Source organism: Phacochoerus africanus, chromosome 1, assembly GCF_016906955.1.
Source record: "Phacochoerus africanus isolate WHEZ1 chromosome 1, ROS_Pafr_v1, whole genome shotgun sequence".
NCBI classification, from domain to species: domain Eukaryota; kingdom Metazoa; phylum Chordata; class Mammalia; order Artiodactyla; family Suidae; genus Phacochoerus; species Phacochoerus africanus.
This window is the reverse complement of record NC_062544.1, coordinates 284,703,812-284,729,626: the sequence shown is the minus strand read 5'-3', so window position 1 is coordinate 284,729,626 and position 25,815 is coordinate 284,703,812. Positions and strand designations below refer to the sequence as shown.

Here is a 25,815-nt window from a genome sequence, read left to right as displayed (position 1 = left end):
CCCCAGGTCTAACAAACACCGCGCAGCCTTGACCAACCACTCGGAGACGGAGAGGGGGCCTCTGAAGAGGCCCAGAGAACTTCCCACCTTTGAGCTTTTAATGTTTGCACCATGTGCTGCCTTGCTCTGGGAGGAATCCGGATTCCTCAGGTTACAGGAAGAAACATCCAGACCAACTGGAAAGGGAACATGTGGCAGAGACCAGCCGTTCACCCTGGACCCTGGTGCTGAAGAGACGCTATTTGTTAAGGTCGTCGGAAGGACCAAGGGCGTCCCACGTCAGCCTCCACGTCCCACCGACCTACAGACGGGTGACCTGAAAAGGGCTGTCTCACTGTCCCCACACTTTCCATGAGTTCCTTGGTTGGTCAGGTGGACCTGCTGGCTATTGACAGGTGACTCCAGCCAGAGGAGGAGCCGCAGGTGGAGCCCAAAAGGGCCTCCTCGAAGCAGCACTGGCAGCCCCCTCTTGGCCCGGGAAGTCGGGGGCGCCCCTGCAGGTTCCTTCTTCTGGCGGAAGGCGCCCCCTCTCCTTGGGGCCCACTGGGTCTGCTCTACCTGGGCTCACCCAACACATAATTTCCAGGCAAAACCTCAGTCACTGGCCCCCTCCCCTGCCACGCACGCACGCACGCAGCTAGGGCGGTGGGGACAGCAGGAGGGCCGAGGAACCCCAGCCGACTGACTTGCCTTCAGGATTCGCTTCCCATCCTCGCATTCCTGATCCCGGGTCTAAGGGACAACCCTGCCCCAGTACCGCCCCCACCTCTGGCTCAGCGGGGCGCGTTCCAGGAAGGGCAAGAGAGCCGACTCTCCTGTGCGGGTCTCCCTTCCCTCTCGGCATAGTGTGGGGGTCGCACTCACCCGCAGCCCAGGTGCGCATCTTTCGGGTGCGGCTGGGGCCCTCCTGGCCCTGAGCCACAGCTCCTGGGCGACCGGAGGGAGGAGGGCGCCTCGCACCGACTGGGCAGACGACAGGGCGACACTCCCTGGGGGCAGGACGGCGGCGGGAGGGCGGGCAAGTAAGTGCGTGGCGGTGGGGGCGGCTGGCGCGCGGGAAGGTGCGGGCTGGACCAGCGCGCAGTGTGGGCGGGGCAGGCGGGCGGGGCGGGGCAGGTGCGCGGGGCAGGCGGTGCCCTCGAGCTCCGGGTCTGCAGCCCAGGCGGACGCGGAGCCGGGGAGAACCGGCGGGTTTGGCTCTGCAAGGAGGGCGCTGTCCCTTCAGGGTCGGCGGCCCCAGGCCCAGACGGAATGTCTCACAGAGAGAAGGGACAGCCACAATGTGCTTTCTAGACGTCAAAGTCGAGTCCCCGCGGAACCCAGGTTCGAAGTCCAAGTCCCTGGGTCACTGTCATAAAGCTCTCCGCTTCCTCCAGAACTTCCTGCCCACTGCTGTTTGCACAGCCCAGCCGGCCTCCTGCCTCTTGCTTCCTCCTTGAGGCCGGGGGGTTGGTCAGGAAAAACAGCTCAAGAGCAAAGTCCCAGGCCCCACCAGCAGGGCGGCAGGGCAGCCAGCCTGCAGGTCCTTGGGTTCACAGGGGGGGCCGGGCTTGCGGGGGGTGGGGGGGGGTGTAGGTATTTGAAGACGGCTTCCCATGAAATGTCCTACCCCCCAAACAGGCACAGCTGCTTCTCCCCACCCCAGGCGGGCTTGCCTTCTGGACATCCATCAGGATTTTTCTGTGTGTTTCCTAATTTAAGGCTAAGTTCCTGGGCCAGGGATGGAATCCCATCTGCAACTGGCACCTATGACAATGCCAGATACTTTTACGCCACCGTGCCTCGCAGGAGGACTGAACCCTGGCCTCCGTATCCACACCGAGCTGCTGCAGGGGACTCTTAACCCACTGCCACGGCGGAAACTCCCCAGACACCTGTCGAGTTGGCCGGTGCTTCTGAATCCACTGCAGTCACAGCAGTCTCGGGCTCCCAGGACAACTGACGGCTCTAAGGCAGTTGGTCTTTGGTGGAAAATTCCAGGGAGGCAGGTCTGCCAGCCACCCAGTCCAATCCCTCATGTCGACAGCTCCTGTTCCCCCCAAGAAAACCCGGAGGTCTAAGGACCCAGAGGGTTGTCATATGGGGGCTTGGCTGTGACCTGCCCTCCACTGCCGTCTTTGCTCCTGAGAAGCTCCTGCCCGGCCACATCCAGGGAGCCTGTGGACAGTGCGACTTTATTTTTCTAAGCCACCCTCTGCCTGCTGTCCTCCAAACCAGAGGCGGGTCTCCATTAGGACCCTTCCCCAGGGCTCCCGAAGAGTCCCCTCCCGAGCGTGACACAGTTCGGCTCAGACACGTTTCTGAGCTGCTCCACGGCCTCACTCAGAAGCTCTTCCCCAGCCCCTCCTGACAATACATTAAACCCGTGAATCGACTCGTTAAAGTGGTTTCATCTACCAAGAATCTCAGCTTTCTCTTTAGCTTCCCTCATTTCCAAGACGGGGCTTTTACAAAACCCTGGGTTGACTTTCATTTAAAGCAACGTGATAAGGGAGTTCCCACTGTGGCACTGCGGTTAAGGATCGCGTGTCGCCACAGCTGCGGTGTAGGTAACAACTGTGGCTTGGATTCGCTCTCTGGCCCAGGAACCTCCACGTGCTGTGGGCGTGGCCCAAAAAGAAACCAAATGTGGTTAAAAAGGGGTCTAACAAAATGTGTCACCTTTCGCCAAGTTAAAAATTTCACTTTTACGCACACACTTCAGCAGTGCTAAGTATGTTCGCACTGTTGCACCACAGAACTTGGCAACGTTTCATTCTGCAAAACTACAACTCTGTTCCCACGAACCAACAGCCTCCACGCTTCCATCCCCAGCACCTGGCAACCACCAGTCTATTTTCTGTTTCCAGACTGTAACCATTTTAGATACTTATCTAAGCGGACTCATGCAGTATTTGCCTTTTTATGACCGGCCTATTTCACGGAGCATAACGTCCTCAAGGTTCATCCACGTTGTAGCCTGTGACAGGCCTTTATTCCTTTTTAAGGCCGAATAATATTCCATTGTATGTATGGACCACACCTCGGTCATCCATTGATCTGCCATTTAGCTGGTGTGACTACTGCTGCGAACATGGCTGTGCAAATGTCTCTGAGGTCCTCTTTTCAGTTCTTTGGGGTATATTCCAGGAGTGGGACTGCCAGATCATATGGTCATTCTACTTCCACTTTTTTCGAGGACAGCCACACTGTTTTCCACAGGGGCAGCCCCATTTTACACTCCCAGGAACAGTACACATGGAGTTCCCGTCGTGGCTCAGTGGTTAACGAATCCGACAAGGAACCATGAGGTTGCAGGTTCGATCCCTGGCCTTGCTCAGTGGGTTAAGGATCCGGTGTTGCCGTGAACTGTGGTGTAGGTCACAGATGAGGCTCGGATCCCGAATTGCTATGGCTGTGGTGTAGGCCAGCTGCTGTAGCTCCAACTGGACCCCTGGCCTAGGAACCTCCGTATGCCGTGGGTACAGCCCTACAAAAGACAAAAAGACAAAACAAAAACAAAAACAAAAAAAAACAGTGCACAAGTGTTCCAGTTTCTCCCCATCCTACTCAACACACCGCTTTCTGTTTGTTTTTTAACTGCGTAGCAGTCATCCTAACGGATGTGAGGGGGTCTCTCATTATCGTTTGAGATGCATTTCTCTAATGATTAGTGATGCTGAGCATCTTTTCATATGCTTGTTGGCCATTTGCATATTAACTCTGGAGCAATGTCTATTCCTTCTTGAATAGTCCTTTGCCCATTAATAAATCTGCTTGCTTTTGGGGTTGTTGAGTTGCAGGAGTTCCTTAAATATTCTGGATATTAACTCCTTATCAGATACAGGGTTGGCAAATATTTCCCTTCATTCCACAGTTTTCACTGTGTTGTATCCCTTAATACAGAAATTTTAGTTTGATATAACTTTTGATTTATCTATTTTTGCTTTTTTTCATCTTTTTTTAGGGCCTCATCCTCTGCATACGGAGGTTCCCAGGCTAGGGATCGAATCAGAGCTATAGCTGCCGGCCTATGTCACAGCCACAACAACTCAGGATCCGAGCCACATCTGCAACCTACACCACAGCTCATGGCAACACCGGATCCTTAACCCACTAAGTGAGGCCAGGGATCAAACCTGCGTCCTCATGGATGCCAGTCAGATTCATTTCCACTGAGCCACAATGGGAACTCCTATTTTTGCTTTTGTTGCCTGAGCTTTTGGTGGCATATCCAATGAATTATTACCAAATCCAAAATCATGAAGCTTTTCTCCTATGTTTTCTTCTAGGTGTTTTACAGTTTGGGGTCTTTAATTCATTGTTAGTTAATATTGCATATGTGGTGTTAGGTGTGTAGACACACACATATATATTTATACGTATATTTGTCAACAATAACTTGATCATACATTCAAGGGATACTTTTAGGGCTCCTTGGTCTATACCACTGATTGATACATCTGTCTTTATGCCAGTATCACACTGTTTGTTTTAATTTTATGGCTGCAACCATGGTATATGGAAGTTCTTGGGCCAGGGGCTGAATCCAAGCCGATGCTGTGACCTGTGCTGCAGCTACAGCAACGTCAGCTGGGCCAGGGATGGAACCTGCACCTCTGCAGCCGGATCCTTAACCCACTGCGCCACCGTGGGAACTACCAGTACCACACTGTTTTGATTACTGTAGCTTTATAACAAGTTTTTAAATCAGGAAGTGCAAATCCTCTGCTTTGTTCTTCTTTGTCAAGATGGTTTCAGCAACTCAGTCCCCTCAGATTCCCTATGAACGTCTATGTCTGCAAAAAACACATGACATTTTGATAGGTGGTGTAGTTTTCAGCGTACTTCCTTGTTTAGGTTAGGGTTTGCTTTCATTCTGCTTTAATCACGCCACAGCCAGACCCCGCCTTTCTCACAAGGTCTAGAAGACACCTCCAGAGGTTCTTAGCAAGTCTTCTGGAAAAACACAATACAGTGTCCATTTCTGGGAGTCCAGACTAAGGAATCTTTTTAAAAGAGGACATGCTGTGTACACTCAACAGTGAGAAAGGTGACGAAAGCTGTAAGGGCGATGAAAGGCAGAAGGACTACTTCGAGAAGTTACGGCGTCATCATCTGGAACTCCACTCAGGAACTGCAAATAATAGACGCCAAGATCATACACGACTTGGGATACATACGGAAAATGCACATGAAATGCATGTTAAGTGTAACAGCAGGAGCAGTGGACATCTATGCATGTAAATAGACTGGAGACGCATACAAACGAAAACGCTGCTACCTTCACTGCCCTGGGCATGCCAGAAAGCCATGTTAAAGATTTTGAAAGTACATGTGCACTGAAAGGTTATAAACCCTCTCTCTCATTCCCCCTAATTCCTCGTGCTCCCCTGGGCCACTGGCTCATGTCCAAAGCGCCTTTCTCTCTAACAGCCCCTCCCGCCTGAACAAGCCCATGTCATAGGATCCCCCCCTCAACAGGCTCCCGGCCCCACCCTAGGTCCAGAGTTGCCTCCTCTGAGACAGACGCTGGGTGGAGCCTTTCCTGAAGCCTTCTCTGCTTTTTCTATTCTCCGCTTTCACCAGTCCGCATGTACTGCCTTTGTCCTTCTCACACACAAGCTGCCATATGCTGTACGTGGTGTTTAACAGCTTACCTTTCATAACACGACAGCATCAAACACAGGCACACACACACAGCACCGCGTGACTCGTGTACTCCACTGTCCTGTTGGACTCCTCTGCCCTTTTCTTGTTGGATGTACCTGTTCTTTACATGGGCTGCAGAACAACCTCTTTGGTTATTTCCAATCTTTTCTGCTATTAATGCTGCTGCCATCAACACCTTTGTGCATCCAACTTGGCACAAACATTGGGATGGATTTAAAATAAATTCCTATTGATTGATTGATTGATTGATTGTCTCTTTGCCTTTTCTAGGGCCGCTCCTGCGGCATATGGAGGATCCCAGGCTAGGGGTCTAATCGGAGCTGTAGCCACCGGCCTTCACCAGAGCCACAGCAATGCAGGATCCAAGCCGTGTCTGCCTACACCACAGCCAAGGCAACACTGGATCCTTAACCCACTGAGTGAAGCCAGGGATTGAACCCAAAACCTCACGGTTCCTAGTCGGATTCGTTAACCACTGAGCCACGACGGGAACTCCTAAAATAAATTCCTAAAAGAGAATTCCTGAATCAAAGGGTATGTGAATTCTGAATTTTGCCAGAAACTTCCCACAGCTCTCCAGAGAAGTGACACAGGCTACATGCCCACCAGCAGCATATGAGGACGTGCCTACTTGTTCATCCCTTTCCCATCGCCTCGGACGATCCAACCTGTTGATCTATACTAACCTGTTGCCGGAAAAAAAATCTTTGTATTGTTCTAACTGGGTCTCTCATTAAAGTGATTGCTTTGGCACCCTCTCCTAGGTTTAAAAACCATTTGTGAGGTTCCCTGGTGGCCTGGTGGTTAAGGATGTGATGTTGTCACTGCTGTGGCATGGGTTCAGTCCCTGGCCTGGGAACTTCTGCATGCTCTGAGTGTCGCCAAAATAACAATAACAGTAACAATAACAATAGTGAATCAGTTTCTTTAAAATAATAAAAACCATTTGTCTCGTGTATTTCTTTTTCCAGAAACTATCTAGTCACAGCCATTGCCTATTTTTTTTTTCTTTAAAAATTTTTTTTTGGCCTCACCGTCTGCATGTGGAAGTTCCAGAGCCGGGGACTGAACCCACCCCACAGCAGTGACCAGAGCCACGGCAGTGATAATGCCGGATCCTTAACCCACTGTGCCACCAGGGAACTCCCTGCCCATTTTTCCATTCAGTTGTTGGTCTTCTTTCTGATTATAGAGCAGCTTTGAGAAATAATTTGTGGACTAGAGAACACATTTCATGTTCCGTTTTTAAAAGTACATTGAAGGCAGGTACTGATAGGTCACCTCCTTCTTCACCCTCTTTACCCAACACAAAACCAAGACTATTAATTTCTTGGTGTCCTTCCAGGATTTCTTCATGCAAATTCAACCAAATAAGAATCCCTCTCTCATCGGAGTTTCCGTCGTGCCTCAGTGGTTAACGAACCCAACTAGTATCCATGAGGATGAAGGTTCGATCCCTGGCCTCGCTCAGTGGGCTAAGTAAGGATCCAGCATTGCCCTGAGCTGTGGTGTAGGTCGCAAATGCTCCTCGGATCCTGCGTTGCTGTGGCTGTGGTGTAGACCAGCAGCTGCAGCTCCGATTTGAACCCTAGCCTGGGAACCTCCATATGCCGCGGGTACAGCCCTAAAAAGACCAAAAAAAAAAAAAAAAAGTGCCCTCACTTAGACTGTAACATACTCTCACCCTGGCCCACATCCTGCTTCTCAAGGTGCCCTGGAGAGGTATCTTCTCAAGGTATCAAAGACCTCAAAGGGCTCTTCCTCATTCTTTCCCTACCTGCAGGGAACCCTGCAGCAAGGATGGACCACAATTCACCAGCTCCCTACTGGAGTGCTTCTTGTCTACCTTCTGCTTGGACCAACATTCTGCAATGAAACCTTCTCACACAGAGGGTGTCGCTTAGACGCTCATAGAAGAGCGGCCGCTGGGCTTGTATGCTGGTGATTCTGAGATGTTGCCAAGTCAACCTCTGGGTGGATGCTACATTCACGGACAGGCTCCCTCCCCGCCCCCCAACATCTGTGCACTCGTCTTTCCTCTGAAGGAGCTTCCAAGGATAATCTTTACTACTGGGTGGTTACCGCACTTGCTTACTCTGGGAAATCACTGTCCTTTCAGAGGCTCCCCGAAAACACATCCCAGTGCCAAGCAACCGAGAGAGCAGAGCGGGGAGGAAGGAGAGCCTCTTACGATGTCACTGCAGGGTCAGGTCCTCACTCACTTTCCCCACCAGTGGACCCCTACCAGCCACGCGGTCTTACGATTCTCAATCGGGAATTACAGGCGTTACAACCCTGTGTTCATTAGTTCCTTATCGTAGGCAAGTTCGTTTTACTTTCAGTGTGAAGTTTGCCCCCCAGACACTTTAAAAAATTGCTCTTTCTTTTTAGAGTGCTTGAGTTTTGTCTTGCTTATTAGAAAGGCCGTTTTCTCCCTGTCCCCATATTTTCTGGTTTTGATGAAAATATTTGCTCCCTCTCTGCTCAGCTTTGACGGAAATTCAAACTTACTTCCTCCTGCCCACTGTTTGTCGAATGATAACCTGTTGAGGCGAATTCAATGTCCCTTTGTAGTAGTAAGTCCCGCGGGTACCTGTGTCCACACCTGGACTTTATATTCTGTTCCTTCTGCTTTACTTCCTGCTGCTCAGGCACCTCCTAGCGAGTCCTTGGTGTTTACTTTCCAAGTGAACTTTACATTCAGCTGACTTTTCACAACAGTCACCACCCTCCGGCCAAGGAACCCCCGCCACAGCCATGCACTGAGAAATCTTTTTCAAGCCATACGACAGCCTAAAGGGAAGCTGTCTGAACCATTTCACAAACGGCAAAATGAAACATCAAATGTCACCAACTTCATCAGTTAGAAAGCGGGGATTTGAAAGGACTCCAAGCGACTCCACACTTACACCGACCCCCCCCCCGCCCCCCATCACAGCAGGAGGACAACTCCAGGGTCTCCTAATGTTAGAGCAGGCAGATAGCTAGGGGTGAGCAGAGAAAGGGGGCCCAGGGCTGGGGGGTACGGGGCCAGGCGGCAGAAAACCATGCTTCATGTAAACAGCAGGGGGTTGGGGCAAAGAAAGCAGGAACCCTCAGACTGCCAGGAACCCTCACTTCTTGGGGTGCTGAGTGCCCTGGGGGCAGACAAAGGCGGGAAAAGGCTCAAATCGCCAGCATCCACAGGTAACCTGTCGCTTGCTATGCCATTACAATAACACTCTCATGAAATTAGCCATGCAGAGAAGTGCCCCCATGCGCTGGCACCAGGACACTTCTGATCAAAGCTAAATAGGGACAAAAATCCCTCCTCCCTTTGGGAAGGTGGAGTCGGAATGAAAATCAGGGACGTGGACCCCCACACCCCTCCTTCCCAGTGTTGATTCCGCCCTGCATGTGGCTGCCCCTCATAACTGCCCACGACACAGGGCAGCTACTCCTCACCTGTATGCCCACGTCTCCTCCCCATCACATCTCACACAAGGGGGCTCTTCAGAGAGGTCCCCTCGCCCCCCTCTCCTCAGCACCCCTTCTCCTTGCTTTGGGGTCTGTTTCCTGGCTCCCTCCGCAGAATAGACGCTCCACCAAGTCAGGGGCTCATCTGAACGCCTCTGGGGTCCCAGCGCCTGGGACAGAGCCTCACACTGGGTGGGGGGGGTTTCTCCAAGGGCGTCCCAAGAACCCGTGATTCCACGGGAAGAGACGGAAGGTCAGGAGGGGGAACAACACGCGGGGGGGGGGCGGGGGCAAGTTACCATGGCGATTCAGACACTGAGTGAGGGGACCACGGCTGCTGCAGGGGCAGGAAGCTGGAAGGGGTTAAGCATCTTCCACTTAAGAGGCGGCGAGGACCAGCCTCCCCAAGCTGGCTTCCTTCTCACCACACGGGTCACAAACGAGACCCTCAGAGCAGAGGATGGGTGCAACCACATCATAACGTCTTGGGACCCAAACATACTAGGTGTCTTTTTCTTTTTTCTTTCTTTTTTTTTGTCTTTTCTAGGGCCGCTCCTGCGGCATATGGAGGTTCCCAGACCAGGGGGTCTAATCAGAGCTGTAGTCACCGGCCTACGTCTGAGCCACAGCAACGCGGGATCTGAACCACATCTGCAACCTACACCACAGCTCATGGCAACACCGGATCCTTAACCCACTGAGTGAGGCCAGGGATCGAACCCGCAACCTCATGGTTCCTAGTCGGATTCATTAACCACTGCGCCACGAAGGAAACTCCTTTTTTTTTTTTAATGAACCGCCAAATTTTAGAGGCACTTTAGGTTTGCAGCAAAATTGAGGGGCAGATACAGGAATTTCCTCTATTTCCCCTGCCCCGCCCAGGCGCACCTCCCCCATCACTAAGGTCCCCTCCGGAGTGTGTATTTGTTAGAAATGATGAGCCCACACGTTACAATAAACCAACAAGGTCATGAAAACCTCAAGTCCACAGTTCACAGTGGCCTCACTCTCGGCTTTACCCGCTGTGGGTTTGCACCAACATATAAGGACGCATGGGCATCATTACAGCCTCACACCGAGCAATTTCAGGGCCTTAACCACCCACCCTCTGTCCTCTGCCTCGTCGCCTTCCACCCCACGCCCCGACAAGCACCGATCTTGTCACTGGCTCTGTAGGTTTGCCTTTTCCAGAATGTCACGTAGTTGGCACCACGCCGCGTGTGGTTCTCTCAGACCTGCTTTCTTCACTTGATAAGCACACATTTGAGGCTCGTCCGCATCCCTTTACGACGTATTAGCTCATTTGCTCTCAGCGCTAACATCCCCTCGTCCGCACGCGCTCGTGCCCTGTCCACTCCCGCACTGGAGGACATCCAGCTTATTTCCGAGTTGGGGTAATTATTAATGAAGCTGCTAGAAATATCTGTGCTCGGGTTTTTGCACAGACATACGTTTTTAAGTCCTCTGGGTGAGTATCAAGGCGTACAATTGCTACATCATGTGGTAAGAAAAGGTTTAGTTTTGTAAACAACCACCCGACTGCTTTCCAAAGCGGCTGTGCCAGGCTGCATCCCCGCCAGCAACGAAGGAGAGTTCCGACCACGCCACATCCTTGTCGGTATCCGGTGTTGTCGGTATCCAGGATTTTTGAACAGCTATGCAGTGTCTTGCTGCTTTCATTGCAGTTCCTTGATGATATACAAGATGGGGCCTCTTTTCCTATGCTTATGTGCCACTGTGTATCTTCTTTGGTGAGATGTCTGTTGAGGTCTTTGGTCAATTTTAACAGATGGTTTGCTTGTTGTTGACTTTTATGAGCTCTTTGTATATTTTAGACCACAGGCCTTTATCTGTCTTATAATTCTCTAGACATTGTCTTTTGCGGAGCAGAAGTATTTCATTTGAACAAAGTCCAGCTTACCCATCATTTCTTTCATGGGAGGTGCCTTTGGCATTACATCGAAAAAGACATCACCAGGAGCTCCCTTGTGACGCGGCAGATCAAGGATCCAGAGTTGTCACTGCAACAGCTCGGATCACTGCTCTGTGTGCGTTTGATCCCCGGCCCTGGAATACCCGCATGCAGCGGGCACAGCCAATAATAATAATAATAATAATAATAATAATGATAACTTTAAAAAATAAAAAGGCCACACTAAACTCAAGCCAGGTAGGTTTTCTCTGCTATCTTTCAGGAGTTTTACAGTTTCGAGTTAGGTTATCTAAAGGGTATAATGTCTGCATCTACATTCATTTCGTTTGCCTGCGAATGTGCAGCTGTTCCAGCACCACTTGCCGAGAAGACCACCTTTGGTCTGCTGTATCGTCTTTGCTCCTTCGCCAAAGATCAGTTTACTATACTTCTGCTAATATTTATTATTATTATTGTGTGTTTTATATGTGAGTTAATATGCTATGTGAGTTCCAGAAGACCGTGGCTTCTGCCGTTTTTCCCAATAAAGTTAAACACGCACTCCGCTTGCACCGCGGCACGTCTGCCCCACTGTGCACATCCTGCTGCAGGTCTCTTTCCGAGCGCTCTGTTCTGTCCCATCGATCTGTCTGTCTTCTCTTTCACCAGCGCCATCCTGCTTTGATTCCTACACAGTCGATTAGTGACAATCCTCCTGCTTTGTTCTTTTCCTTCAATCTCGTGTTGGCTATTCTGGGTCTCCTGCCTTTACAAATAAACTTTAGATTCAACTTCCTGACATCTGCAAAAGAAAGGTTTTGACTGGGATTGTGCTGAATCTACAGATCACGTCGGGAAGAACCCACATCTTGACAATACTGAATTTTCCTGTCTACCCAGAAGAACTCTCCACTTTTTTACTTTTTCTTCGATTTTGTTCATCAGAGTTTTGTAGGTTTCCTCATATAGATTTTATACATATTTTGTTAGGTTTATACCTAAGTATTTGATTTTGGAGGCTGCTAAGTTAATGGTATCGTCTTCTTAATTTCAAATTCCACTTGTTCATTGCTGGTATATAGAAAAATGATGGACTTGTACGTCAAGTTAAGAAATTGCATCCTGGAGTTCCCATAGTGGCGCAGTGGTTAACGAATCCGCCTAGGAACCATGAGGTTGCGGGTTCGGTCCCTGCCCTTGCTCAGTGGGTTAAGGGTCCAGCATTGCCGTGAGTTGTGGTGTAGGTCGCAGACGCGGCTCGGATCCCTCGTTGCTGTGGGTCTGGTGTAGGCAGGTGGCTGCAGCTCCGATTCAACCACTAGCCTGGGAACCTCCATATGCCGCGGGAGCGGCCCAAGAAATAGCAAAAAAAAGACAAAAAAAAAAAAAAGAAATTGCATCCTGCAACCTTGCTATAATCACTTAGTATTTTGTTGATTCTTCTGGATTTTATGTATAGATGAGCACACCTGTGAACGAAGACAGTTTGATTTCTTCCTTGCCAATCTCTATACCTTTTATTTCTTTTCCTTATTAGTCTTACTGAATACATAGCATGTCCAGTACTAGGGCGGTGAGAGGGAACATCCTTGCCTCCGACCTGATCTCAGCGGGAAAATGTCAAGACTCTCGCCATCAAGTATGATGTTAGCTGCGGGGTTTTTGTCGATATTCTTTACCAAGTTGAGGCAGCCCCTCTCTACTCCTGGTTTACTGAGAGTTTCAATCACGAGCGCTGTGCTGTGTGTGTGTTGGGTTTTGTCAAATGCTTTTTCTGCATCTATTAATACAGTCATGTGATTTTTTTTTTTAGCCTGTTCATGGGATGGATCACATTAATTGATTTATGAATACTGATTCAGCCCTGCAGAGCTAAGACAAAGCCCACTTGGTTGTAATGTATAATTCTTTTTATATGTTGCTGGATTTGATCTGCTAATATTTTGTTGAGAATTTGTGCATGTGTTCATGAGAGATACTGGTCTGTAATTTTCTCCTCTCATAATGCCTTTTTATGGTTTTGGTAACATGGTAATGACAGCCTCCCAGAATGACTTAGGAAGCATTCCCTCTATTTCTACCTGCTGTAAGAGAGTATAAAGAACTGTTACAACTTCTTCCTTGAATGTTTGTCGGAATTCACCGGTGAACTCATTTGGGCCTGGGGCTTTCTATTTTGGAAGGTTATTAATTACTTTTAATTAATTATCATTAATCAACTCCCTTAATGAATATGGGCCTATCTGAATGGTCTATTTCTTCTTGTGTGAGTTTTGGCAAGTTGTGTCTTTTCAGGAATGGGTCGATTTCATCTAGATTATGGAATGTGTGAGCACAGAGTTGTTCAAGGCATCCCTTTATTATCCTTTTTCTGTCCGTAGCATCTGTAGTAATGGCTTCAATTTAATTCTGATATTTGTAATTTCTGTCCTCTCGTTTTTTTCTTAGCTAGCCTGGCTGGAAGCAATTTTATTGATTCTTCAAAAAGCCACTGTTTGGTTTTATCGATTTCCTGTTTTATATTTTACTCATGTCAGCTCTAATTCTTATATCTTTTCTTCTACTTTGATTTCCTCTGCTTTTTCTAGGTTCCCAAGGTACAAACTTAGATTATTAGCTTTAGATCTTTCTTTTTTCCTAATATATGCATTCGATGCTATAAATGTTCCCTAAGCATGGCTTTGGCTATATTCCACATATTTTGATAAGTTGCGTTTTCATTTACATTTGGTTGAAAATATTTTAAAATTTTTCTTGAGAATTGTTCTTCGACTCATGTGCTATTTAGAAGTGTGAAAACCCATGTGGTTTTAGATTTTCCAGTTAATTTTGTGTTACTCATTTCTAGTTTAATACCACTGTGGTCTGACAACACATAACGTGTAATTTCTATTATTTTAAATTTGGGGTTTTTTGGTTTGTTTGTTTTTGTCTTTTTGCCTTTTTCTAGGGCCGTACCTGCAGCATATGGAGGTTCCCAGGCTAGGGGTCTAATCAGAGCTGTAGCCACCGGCCTAAGCCAGAGCCACAGCAACAGGGGATCCGAGCTGCGTCTGCGACCTACACCACAGCAATGCCAGATCCTTAACCCACGAAGCGAGGCCAGGGATCAAACCCACAACCTCATGGTTCCGCGTCAGATTCATTAACCACTGAGCCATGACGGGAACTCCTATTATTTTAGATTTGTTAAAGTGTGTATTATGGCCCAGAATATGGTCTAGCTTGGTTAATATTTTATGTGAGTTTGAGAAGAACATTGTCTCCTGCTGTTGTTCCCAATAAAGTTAAACACACACTTAGCTTACAAGGTGGCACCTCCGCCCCAAGACTATGGCCTGGAAAATAAACTGCATGCAGTTATGTTCATAGCATCCACAGAAGATTATAGCCAAAACCCAGATACAACCTCAAAGTCCACCAACAGAACAGTTGAACAAACTGCGGTATATTCCTAGGATAAAATACTACTCAGTGATTTTTTTTTTTTTTTTAAGAATGCATTGCTGATGAATGCAACAACATGAAGAGCTCTCAAAAACAATAGGCATACCTAGTGAATGACCGATTATATTTGGATGAAGTGCAAGAGCGGAGCAAACGACTCCTTGGTGATGGGAGACAGCAGTGAACACGGAGGTGGAAGGATAGTCAGAGGGACAGCTCCGGGGAAGGCTTCCTGGTGCGACGGAGAAGTGCTGGGGGGTGTGGGACCTCCAAGCGTCTCCAAGGAGGTAAAACTCAAACAGCCTCCAGCCGAGATAAGAACCCTCACACCCTCATCATCCCACCTGCCTCACCGTCACAGTCACAGTGCTCCTAAGGAGCTGCCCACCCAGCACCCTGGCCTCCTCCTTCCTGCCCCCACTAGAAGGTAGAGAGCCCACTCCTCACCCCGCCCCTACAGGGGCGGCATATGCCCCCAACCAACCAGTAAGTGTATCAGGAGACGCCATCCTTCCCCAAGCCATCAGCAGGTCAACAGGTGCCTGGCAAGACCACTCCTCACACTCCTTTGTCTCCGGGCTCTAAGAACAGACCCGACCCTGTACCCAGGGCCGCCTCTCCCCGATGATCAGGAAGTCGGCCCACTGTGTTAACAGCGCCTCTTGCCTCAATAAACTTGCCCTTGCTACAACTTAGTTTCAATCTGGAAACTTCTTTTCCCACCCGCGTGCAGAGACCACAGCATTTTGGTGGCCTGTATGGGAACTACTGGGGATCTCCCCTGCTCCTTTTCTCTTTCTGGAACCCTCTGTGGACAGGTGAGCAGCTATGGGAGCAACTGAGGAATTCTGGCCAGGGTTACACTCTGGTGTGTTCTGAAGGCCCCACTGCTCCCCTGACCTTAGTAACTGCCACCCTAAGGGGTGAGGGTTCCTCTTTTTTTTTCTCTAGGCCGGGGACCACACCGACAGATATCACGCGGGACAGGAGACCTGAAGCTGAACAGCGTGCTCCGTCGGCTTGAAGACTCCCGTGAGAGCATGAGGGGGTCATGGAGCAGACCAGGCCGTGAGAGTGTCTGCCCCCAGCAGGACAATGTCCATGCCATGAGAGGCACATAGCGGCTAAAGCAAAAACACAGAGCCTGCCAGCCCTCGGCCACCACCTCCCCAAGAGGACTATAAGGCGGAATCCCCAGCCTTCTCTCCCTGGTAGCTTTGCTCTGTCTTCCTTGGCCCGGATTGGCTGTGGAGGACCTCACTGCTCTGGTGGCATCCTGAGAACTCCTTCCACGTCCTGGGGAGTCGCTAAACATTGAGTCAATTCCCCTCCCGGCTGGCTCCTCTCCCTGTTTTAGGGTGACCTAGTCGCACGGTTCCCTGACGCCCCAGTTTTCTCTGGCCACCTCTCCTCGTCAGACACGACTGTGGGGAGGGTGGGGGCCTTGGGCTTTAGTCACACAGAGACATCCCTGAGACAAAAAGGGACACCTTTTTGCCAGCGGGTGACTCTCAGTACCCCCGTTCTATGGCATTTAGGCTAAGGATGGTTCTGGCACATCCCGGGAGCCCCCTGCAGATCCTCCCCTTGGCTGTATCCTCAGGAAATGGAAGAAGTGTGACCCAATCTCAAAAAGAATAGGGTTCTTTTCTTTTCTGTCTTCTGTCTTTTCAGGGCCGCACCCATGGCATATGGAGGTTCCCAGGCTAGGGGCTGAATCAGAGCTGCAGCTGCTGGCTTACACCACAGCCACAGTAACGCAGGATCCAAGCCCCATCTGCAACTTACACCACATCTCACAGCAATGCCAGATCCTTCGCCCACTGAGCAAGGCCAGGGATCGAACCCACGTCCTCACGGATACTAGTCAGGTTCATTAACCACTGAGCCATGATGGGAACGCCCTCATTTTCTTTTCTAACACAGCGTGGCCCCAACACAAACTGGGAAGCCAAGAACAGTGGCCTCTTAATGGCACACTAAGCTATAACACAGTTCTCCATCTGGGTCTCTTCTGTCGAAAACAAGGAAAGGACTCCGAGGTAACTTACGTCCAGGCCTTCACGGCCCGCAGCCAAAATGCGGGCCTAAGGGACTCCTGCCACATGCGTCTCTCTGCTGCTGCTCTGTCACCTCGTCCCCCTCCCACCTCCCCACCAGACATTCTGCGTGACCCTTCCCGTCCTCGACCTCACCAGCCTCCCCCTCAACCCCCTTCCCCGGACACAAACTCTCCCCCTCCAGCCCTCGCCCGGTCATGAAGGTTGCGGACACTCCCGCGCGCTCAGTCAAGGCCCAATGTCCTCCCTCCAAGGGAAGTTGCTCACGGAGATTTAGGCATTATCCGGGGCCGTATCCTCTTTCCCACACTGGATCTCTCCCACATTCAGGGTAAACGAGGCTCCGTCAGCCAGGATCCTCGCACTTTTACTAGAGATTTCCAGGCACTTACCATGGCCTTTGACTTGACCTGGCAAGAGAGTCGTGAGGGTCTAACCACTTGCTGTCCCCACGACGAGAAGACCAGAATCGGGGCCTGGGCCGATGAGGCACATACTCAAAACCCTCATGAAACCAGGGCCAGGCAGAGGCCGTCCCGTGGGGAGACCCAGGATGGGGGTACACATGGAAACGGGCCTACAGGCGGGCTTACCAGGAGAAATTGCTCGATGACCTGTTTCCTAGAGGGCATGAGAAAGACCATCATCAAACCTGTTAGGAAGCTCAGGGAAGTCTCACAGGAGCCTCCTGAAAACCCAGGCCTTTTCCAGGCCTGACCAGCAGAGGCCATGAGAAGACATACTAAGTTGGAGCCCGAGACCTATGACGGACAGCCATTCCTGCAGCCCGTGCTACAAGCCCGACGAAACTACAAAGGTTAGAACAGGGCACACAGGTCCCCCTCCCGGTCTTACTCCATACAGCCTTTGAGGTCTTTGACAACAGGAGGATGCTTCTAGGAATGGGTGGGGACAGAGAGAGGAGGGAAGATTAAGACGCCACGCCCCCTTTATGGCTCGTGCCATCACTCTGTGTGCTCCACCCCAGGGTTCAATGGCAAACCTCCCCCGGCCCCCGAAATCGCCAATGACCTGTTTCCAACGCAATCAGCCGGGCACACTGTCAAAAACCACCACGCTGGCCACCTGACACCCCCGCCCTTCCTGTCATCAAGAGGGCCACTGGAAGAGGAGTTGTCCCTCTCGCTCTCAGGTGGGTGGCCAACACCTGAGCCACCGAACACTCAGGGTACTTCGAGGCCCGGCCCTCCGAGCAGGGGCCAAAAGCCAACTGCCAAGGTCGGTGGCACCTGACTACCAGGAACGAGAGCCAGACGGCGTCCTGGGCCTTGGCCTCCTAATTGTGGAGGGCTGATGGGGCCCGGGGCTGAACTTACGGCCCCTATGTTTCCTGTAAGACTGGAGGAGCCCCTGGTGACCCTGGATGCGGCAGGGGCCATTACAGCTTTTCTAACTGACACGGGAGCCACCCCATCAGCCCTGACCTCCAGCTCCGGTTCCACCAGTTATCCCTCAATCCTCCGAACCGGGCTGGAGGAGAAACCCTCATGTGGCTGCTGTACCCCTCTCTGATCCGGTGCCCTCGCAAATCCTCTGTTCACACACTCTTTCTTAGTCCTTCCAACCTGCCCGCCCTTTACGAGGCCGAGACCTTTTGTTATCCTTTACTCCGGCAAACGTGGCCTTAACAACCCCCACGGAACCTCGCCTACCTCACGTCCCATCCCCCAGCCTCCATCAAGTCCCCCAGACGTGTGGGACACCTCTACTCCTGGCAGATCTACGAGAGTCACCGCAGTAGTCATCAATGCAAAGGACACCAGCTCCTTTCCCAGAGTGTCGCAACAGCCTCTCAAGAAAGAGGCTGTGACGGGACTGAAGCCTCTAATTTCCAAGTTCCTCCTCACAGGGTGTCTGAAGCCTGTTTTCACTGCTTGGCAACGTTCCCTCGAACTGACCAAACAGATTGCTAACCCAGCAGCCCAAATTAACATTTTAAAAGAACAAATCAACTCTCTAGTGGGTGTGGACTCGCAGAATAGAAGAGCTCTGGATTTACCAGCAGCTAACCAAGGTGGCACCTGCTCTATGCTAGAGGACGTGCTGTTTCCTCGTCAACCAGTCATGCCAAGTCCAGGCTCATGCTTGAGACATGACTGATAGAGCAAAGAGGTTTTATAAGAGAGGAGCCTCAGGCGGACTTGACTGGTGGGATTTTAAAACCGATGTCTAGGAGTTACCGTCGTGGCGCAGTGGTTAACGAATCCGACTAGGAACCATGAGGTTGCGGGTTCGATCCCTGGCCTCGCTCAGTGGGTTAAGGATCTGGCGTTGCCGTGAGTTGTGGTGTAGGTTGCAGATGCGGCTCGGATCCCCTGTTGCTGTGGCTGTGGCATAGGCCAGTGGCTACAGCTCTGATTCAACCTCTAGCCTGGGCATATGCCACAGGCACGGCCCAAGAAATGGCAAAAAGACAAAAAAAAAAAACAAAAACAAAACAAAAAAAAACGATGTCCAGTCCTGGTTCTCTTGGTTAACCCCTCTTTTAGGCCCCTTGGTGGTCTTCCTACTTGTATTATTAACCTTTGGGCCATGTCTCTCTAACCTTGCTAAGTTTGTTTCTCTAGGATACCGTCTCCAAAAGGTAACGCGACAGGGATACCAACCCAGAAGGCCACACCTACGCTGGAACAAGCTGCCCCATCATTCCGTGGCGCCACACCTCCCTCTTCAGAAAGACCCTGACAGAGAGAGAGCAGGCGGGGGGAACCCAGGACCCCACAATGCCCCTGTTCACCAGGAAGCAGCCAGAGCGGTCGTCACCCCTTTGCCCTGATACTTCGGGTGCCCAGACGCCACAGAGGGAAATAGGCAGGTAGTTATAGACATGAGCACGGTATTCAAAGGGGCCCAAGATTTGGCCCTTGGGAAAAAGAGGGGGCATGTGGGACTTCAAGGTTTCTCCAAGGAGATCAAACTCAAAAAGCCTCCAGGGCTGAGATAAGAACTGCCCGACCCTCATCACCCCACCTGTCTCACTGTCATTGCTACAAAGTGCCCAAGGCCCTCCCCACCCCAGCACCTTGGCCTACGCCATCCTGCCCCACTGGGAAAGGTACGTGGCCCACTCCTTACCCCGCCCTCTAGGGGCAACAGATACCCCCAACCAGCCGGCGAGGGGGCCAGAAGACCCCGTCCTTCCCCAACCAACCGGCAGGTCAACAGGTGCATGGCCAGACCCCTCCTTGCACTCCCTTGTCTCTGGGCCGTAGAAGCAGACACACCCACGCGCCCGGAGTCCGGCTCCCTTATCATTCGGGGGTCAGCCCACTGTGTGAACAGTGGCTCTTATCTCAACAACCTCGTCTTGTCTACACCTGGCTTTAAATCCGGAAACGTCTTTTTTCCACCTGCGCGCAGAGACCACAACAGGTGGGGAGCGCGTAAGAATCCCACATAAAAACTTACAGAGCTGTATCCGCTTCACGGCATGTAAATGATACCTCAAGAACACACGTTATCAGAAACACAGAAAACAAGTGGGTGCAAGTGACAGAGCCGGACGGGGCCATGGAAGCGCATCTGCCGGCGCACCCGAGCCGCCCTAGTCAAGCCCCATCGCAGACCCCGAGTGGCCCCCTCTGAAGCCCGCCCTCGGCTCTGACTGGCCGCACACCCTGCAAGCTGTCTTCTCCAGGGAGATGGGAGGGAACAGTCCGTGGTCCTACCTCCACCTGGACACACGCCCCCACCCCACTGGGTGCTGCCCTTCTTTCAAGGCCTCCCCAAAGCCTCTCCTCTCTGCCACCCTCCCAGGGGCTCCCATGTGCCTCTGGTCCTCCTAGACTCCCCAGCACCCCTCGGCTCGTGGACGGCTGGGCTCCAGATGGCCTGGACATCAGGCCTCATCACACACGCACCCATCCACACACACACACACAGAATGAGACCCAAGGTGTGGCGTTTTTTCTTAGTGCTTTGTAAACCTAAGGGCTCACTTCTTTTTTTTGTTTGCCTTTTCTTAGTTTCACAGACTGAACTAAACACACTTTTTTTTTTAAGCATTAAGATCACTGAACTTAATGATCCATTTAATGATCCACTGAATCCACTTAGACTTTTTTTTTGTCTTTTGTATTCTCTCAACCTCTCACAGGGCTTTGGAGACAACGCCCATTACATTGCCCATTACATTACGAGTGGCGGTTCTCAAAGTGTGGCGGGGGGGACCCCAGAGGTCCTAAGACCCTTCAGGGAGCCTATGAGGTCAAAACTCAGAAACTGTAGCATTAGTTGCCTTTTCCACTCTCCTGCTCCCAGGAGCTCCAGTGGAGCTTCCTGCTGGATGCAGAGAAGGTCTGTGTGGCTCAGCCACCCAGCAGTTTCCAAGTGCTGGGTGCAGAATGATCCAAGACTGTGCAAACACAATAGATCCATCCCAAACACCAGACAGACCAGTACGATTTTCTTTTTTTTTGGTGACTCAGCAGTATAAGGAAGTTCTCAGGCCAAGAATCAAACCCACACCACAGCAATGGCCCAAGTCATACAGTGACAAAGCCGGATCCTAACCACGAGGCCACCAGGGAACTCTTAGCCCAGTACATTGCAATGTAACAGAGTAAGAAAAATGCATGTTCAGATTCGACATTGCAACGCATCTTTAAGAAACTACCACTCGGAGTTTCTGTCGTGGCTCAGCGGTTAACAAACCTGACTAGCATCCATGAGGATGCCAGTTGGATCCCTGGCCTCACTGAGTGGGTTAAGGATCTGGTGCTGCCGTGAGCTGTGGTGTAGATTGCAGACTCGGCTTGTATCTTGAGTTGCTGTGGCTGGGGTATAGGCCAGCAGCTACAGCTCCGATTGGACCCCTAGCCTGGGAACCTCCATGTGCTGTGGGTGTGGTCCTAGAAAGACAAAAAAAAAAAAAAAAAAGGAAGGAAGGAAAGAAAGAAACTACCACTAGGGGAGTTCCCGTTTCAGCTCAGTAGGTTAAGAATCCAAAGTAGTCTGTGTGAGGATGGGGTTTTGATCCCTGGCCTGGCTCACTGGGTTAAGGATCTGGCGTTGCTGCAAGCTGTGATGTGGCTGCAGCTCAGATCTGGTATTGCCATAGCTGTGTCGTAGTCAGGCAGCTGCAGCTGTGATTCAGAAACCTCCCTATGCTCCTAGCCCAGAAAATTCTATACGCCGCAGGTGTGGCTGTAAAAAGAAAAAAGAAAGGAAGAAAGAAAAAAAGAAAAGAAAGAAACCATCCTTTGCTGAGTTTTGACCTGTCAAAAATACTCCACACTGTTCCAGCTACAGAGCCATGAGAGCCCGGAGTTCTGCCAGCCCTTCAAGCCAAACACCGTACTGCAACAGACTGAATGCAAAAGGAACTTCGAGAAGAACCCAGGTGTCTTCTGTTACGGACATTAAAGAGATTTGCAAAAGTATAAAACAATGTCATTCTTTTCGGCAGAGATTCTGTTTTGGAAAATAAAATGATTCCTCGTGAGAATATGTACGTTAACAAGCAACAAGCATAATGTTGTTATTTTAACATGTTATTAGTAAGTCTTTAAAAATGTTCTCCCTTAGATGATTTCAAATGCATAACCTACAGAAATAGAAACTCTTCTGGGTCCTCGCTCACGTTTAAGTGTACAGAGGAGTCTCGAGGGGACAGAGTCGGAGGACTGCAGCCTCAGACCCCTGACCCTAATCCGAGCATTGGAAAGGAAAGTGTCAAAGACGCTGGGTTTGGAGTTGGACAGGCCTGGGTTAACACTGATGCTGAGCCTGCACTGATGGATCTGGAGCTTACTGAATATCTGCATTCCAGGCAGAGCTAATGCATGAAATGCACCAACACGAGGAACCTCGGGCCCCGTCGCTGTGGGACCGTATGTGTGTGTTGCCCCCTGGCCCATCCAGGTTCCAACCCAAACACGGGGCAGCAGCCCAGAATGGCAGCTAAAGGAAGACAGATCGGTTTGGCTCTGCTCTCGGTTTGCCGTTCCCAGCTTCCGGTGGCCCCATCAGCCTCAGAGGTGGCTACACCGTCTGCCAGGCCAGAGCCTGCTGGCCCGAATGTCTCTTCCTCTCCCTGCAGAGGAGGAAGCTGCTGATGGACCTGTGATGTAGGAACAGGGGTGCAAGTTTCACCCAAGAGGGGCCTCCCCCAGCCCCAGGCTTCTTTCCCCTCGCTTCCTTGTCTGGCTCCAGGGCAGCCCAATGTCTTGCTTGCCATCACCCCAGCATCCCTGGTCTGGGCACCCCAGTGTCACCAGGGCCTCCCCATGGTACCACCTGACCCCACGCACAAAAGGCTTCACGGGTCACGGCATGTACCTGGCCCCTCTCCACGGCCGGGAGGTTTTCACTAGTTATTCTTCGGTCTGCAGGTGGGTTCTCCCCAGAGCCCTGGGCTGCTGCTTCACTTTCCCAAACTTTGCACTAGAAGGTGAGCTGCCCAGGACTCAGGTCTTTGTCAGTTTTGTTTTCTGATGCATCGTTAGGGCGTAAAGAGCACCTGGCATCTAGTAGGTGCTTCAGAAACAGGGTGTCTAATTGAACTGGATTGAACTAAGGCCCGATTCCTCCCCAGAGCCGCTCTGCCTGGGGTTTCTGGCCCCTGGAAAGGTACACACGTCTCCCCCAAGGGTGGAAGGGCTCCCAAGGGCAGCCTTCTGCCATCCCACGGCCTCTTCCCAGGATGTGTCCCAGCACATGCTGAGCCTCGCTTTCCTTGTGCTTGGCCAGCTGCCCAGGATTCTGAATGTCCCCCCGACTCAGAGCAGCCTCTGGCTGCCCAAAGCCTTCAAGGACCATAAGCAACGTGCATAAATAACCTATCTCAGTGCGACCACGGGCATTTCCGTTTTGATTCAGAAAAAAGTAACAAAAGGGACGACCAAAGAAACACTGTGTGACACCTGTCCCAGGATTTTCCAAGGAGAAAAGGGGTTTCTTTTTTTTTTCATTCTTTTTTTTTTGTGTGTGGCATATGGAGGTTCCCAAGCTAGGGGTCTAATCAGAGCTGTAGCCTCCGGCCTACACCACAGCCACAGCAACTCAGGATCCGAGCCACGTCTGAAACCTACACCACAGCTCACGGGCAACATTGGATCATCAACCCACTGAGCAAGGCCAGGGATCGAACCTGCAACCTCATGATTCCTACTCGAATTTGTTAACCACTGAGCCACGACGGGAATGCCTGCAAAGGGGTTTCTTAAAGGTAAATCCTTCCGGAAAGGAAACAAAAAACCACAACGTCTTATGGATGGAATCATCTAAAAATGCTAAATGGAAGCAAACGGGGGACTCTATCGGACACTCAGACTGGGCCGGGGACTGGGCTGCAGTGTGTTCACAGTTCTCAGCTGTGTAGGACTGTCCCTCTCCTTCCTGTACCCAAACCAGCCTTCAGCAAGCCAAGAGGTACGGCAGGGACCCCACAGGGACCCCCGCAGGGAACGCGCCACCTCCCCTGTTCTTTTCCAGCCTCCTATAAAGATGGCAGCCCTGGGCCTGGGCCCCCAGCTGCCCTGCCCGGGGTGGCTCCAGCAGCTGCCTCAACCTGGGGGGTCTCAAACTTAGAAATGCATCCTTTGGGACCCTTTTCCTTGGGCAATTGTTGGGGAACTGAAAATACACGTAAGGGAAGAAAGGAGAGAAGTCACCAGCACAGGAGCCCCTGCGGTCCTGACCACTCGGGGCCCTGACTCCTGTCACGGCGCCACGTGGCTCTGATGATGTAATCCTGACAGCCCCCCTCCCCCCCGGCCCCCTACCTGCAGCCACCCTCCTTTCCAGAAGTTCTCCGAGTTTCTACAGCTCCTCCCACAAACTCCCAGGCCTGCTGATGCTGCTTTAGGGGCACAGCAGGGGCTCTGACCCTGAGGGGCTCGCCCTCCCCCACGGCAGCTTCTGGAACCCTCTGCCAGGGGCGCCATCCCTGGTCGCCCAAGTCGGGTCGGGGGGCGCAAGTGGTGGCCAGCGTGAGGCCTTTCATCACCTGGTGTTTGGGCTCAGCACCCCACCCCCACCCCCCACTCGGGGGACGAGTGCGAGGGGTGGGGGTCGTGCAGGTCCCCCACTGGCTGAGGAGAAGGGCCGGGAGTCCGACCCCTGCACTGCATCCCCGACGTGAGCTGCTCATCCTGGAAACCCGCCGCGCCCTCAACCCTTGGGCTCGTCCTGAGACCCCGCCCCCCCCCCCCCCGGCCCCCAACAACAGCCCCGGCCGGCCCCTCCCTCCGACCCAGAGGGTCTCGGCCTGCGGCCCGCGCATCCCAACAGACCCCACCGCCAGTCAGACCCGACCCCCGTCCGCGACGTTGATCCCTCCCGTGCCCTCCCCACCCCAAGCGGTGCCCTCGCTCTCACCACGTGGCCACTTGTGGTTTCCGAGCTCAGGAGGCAGTGGGTGCTGTGCCCCTGCCATGTCCGCCCGGGCGGGGTCTACGCCACCATCCCGCCGCTCGGGGGCAGCACATCAACACACGTTGCCTTCTCCTGGTAGAGCCGTGCGGAGCCACTCAGGTCTCTAGGGCCTCTCCGCACGCAGAGCCGGGTGTGGGCGTGGCCTGTGGGTCTCTCCCCGCCTTTCCCGCGCTCACGCCCGCCCCCCACGTGCTCCCTGGGCTCCATCACCTCCTTTCCCGCCCCACCACTCCCGCCCCGCCACGTGATCCCTCGGCTCCATCTCTGCCTTTCCGGCCAACTCCCCCACTCCACGTGATCCCTGGGCTCCACCACCTCCTTTCCTGCCCTCTCCCCACTCCTGCCCCCAACAGGATCTCTAGGCTCCGCCACGGTCTCTCCCGCTCCTCCCCCTCCCGCCAGCTCCCGCCCCCCACGTGATCCTTCAGCCCCACCACCAATTTCCTGCCCACACGGGATCCCTCGGCTCCGTCACCGTCTTTCCCACCCACTTCCACTTGCCCCTCGGGCCCACGACCATTTTTCCTGCCCTGGGGACTGGAGGGAGCCCAGGAGTGGCCTTCCTAAGGCGCCCTGCCCGGGCCCCTACCCTCCCTTAGGGCTTCCCTGGGGTTGTGTTTGCCGAAATTGCTCAAGTCCCCAGGTGAGGAGAGTGCGTTTAAGAAGAGGGACCGGATCCAGAGAAAACCACGACTCGCAAAGACACATGTACTCTGATGTTCACTGCAGCACTATTTACAATAGCCAAAACATGGAAACAACCTAAATGTCCATCGACAGAGGCGTGGATCAAGAAGATGTGGTACCGATACACAAGGGAATATTACTCGGCCATTACAAAGAAGGAAATATCCGCATTTTTAGCAATATGGATGGACCTAGAGATTATCA

The 25,815-nt window shown here is 51.9% G+C and overlaps 1 protein-coding gene across 2 annotated transcripts in view; it reads right to left on the bottom strand.

Moving 5' to 3' along the window:
• The window catches only part of FAM3B (FAM3 metabolism regulating signaling molecule B), a 46,466-nt gene extending 45,526 nt beyond the window's left edge, over positions 1-940 (bottom strand). The window contains exon 1 of one of the 2 annotated variants that reach the window (XM_047796929.1): positions 865-940. In XM_047796929.1, coding sequence (XP_047652885.1) covers positions 865-883 — 19 coding nt within the window. In that variant the 5' untranslated portion in view covers positions 884-940. Of the gene's footprint in view, positions 1-87; positions 183-864 lie in introns of those variants that run through there. The other variant, XM_047796936.1, reaches the window with a different exon arrangement.
• Positions 941-25,815: the final 24,875 nt, after the last annotated feature.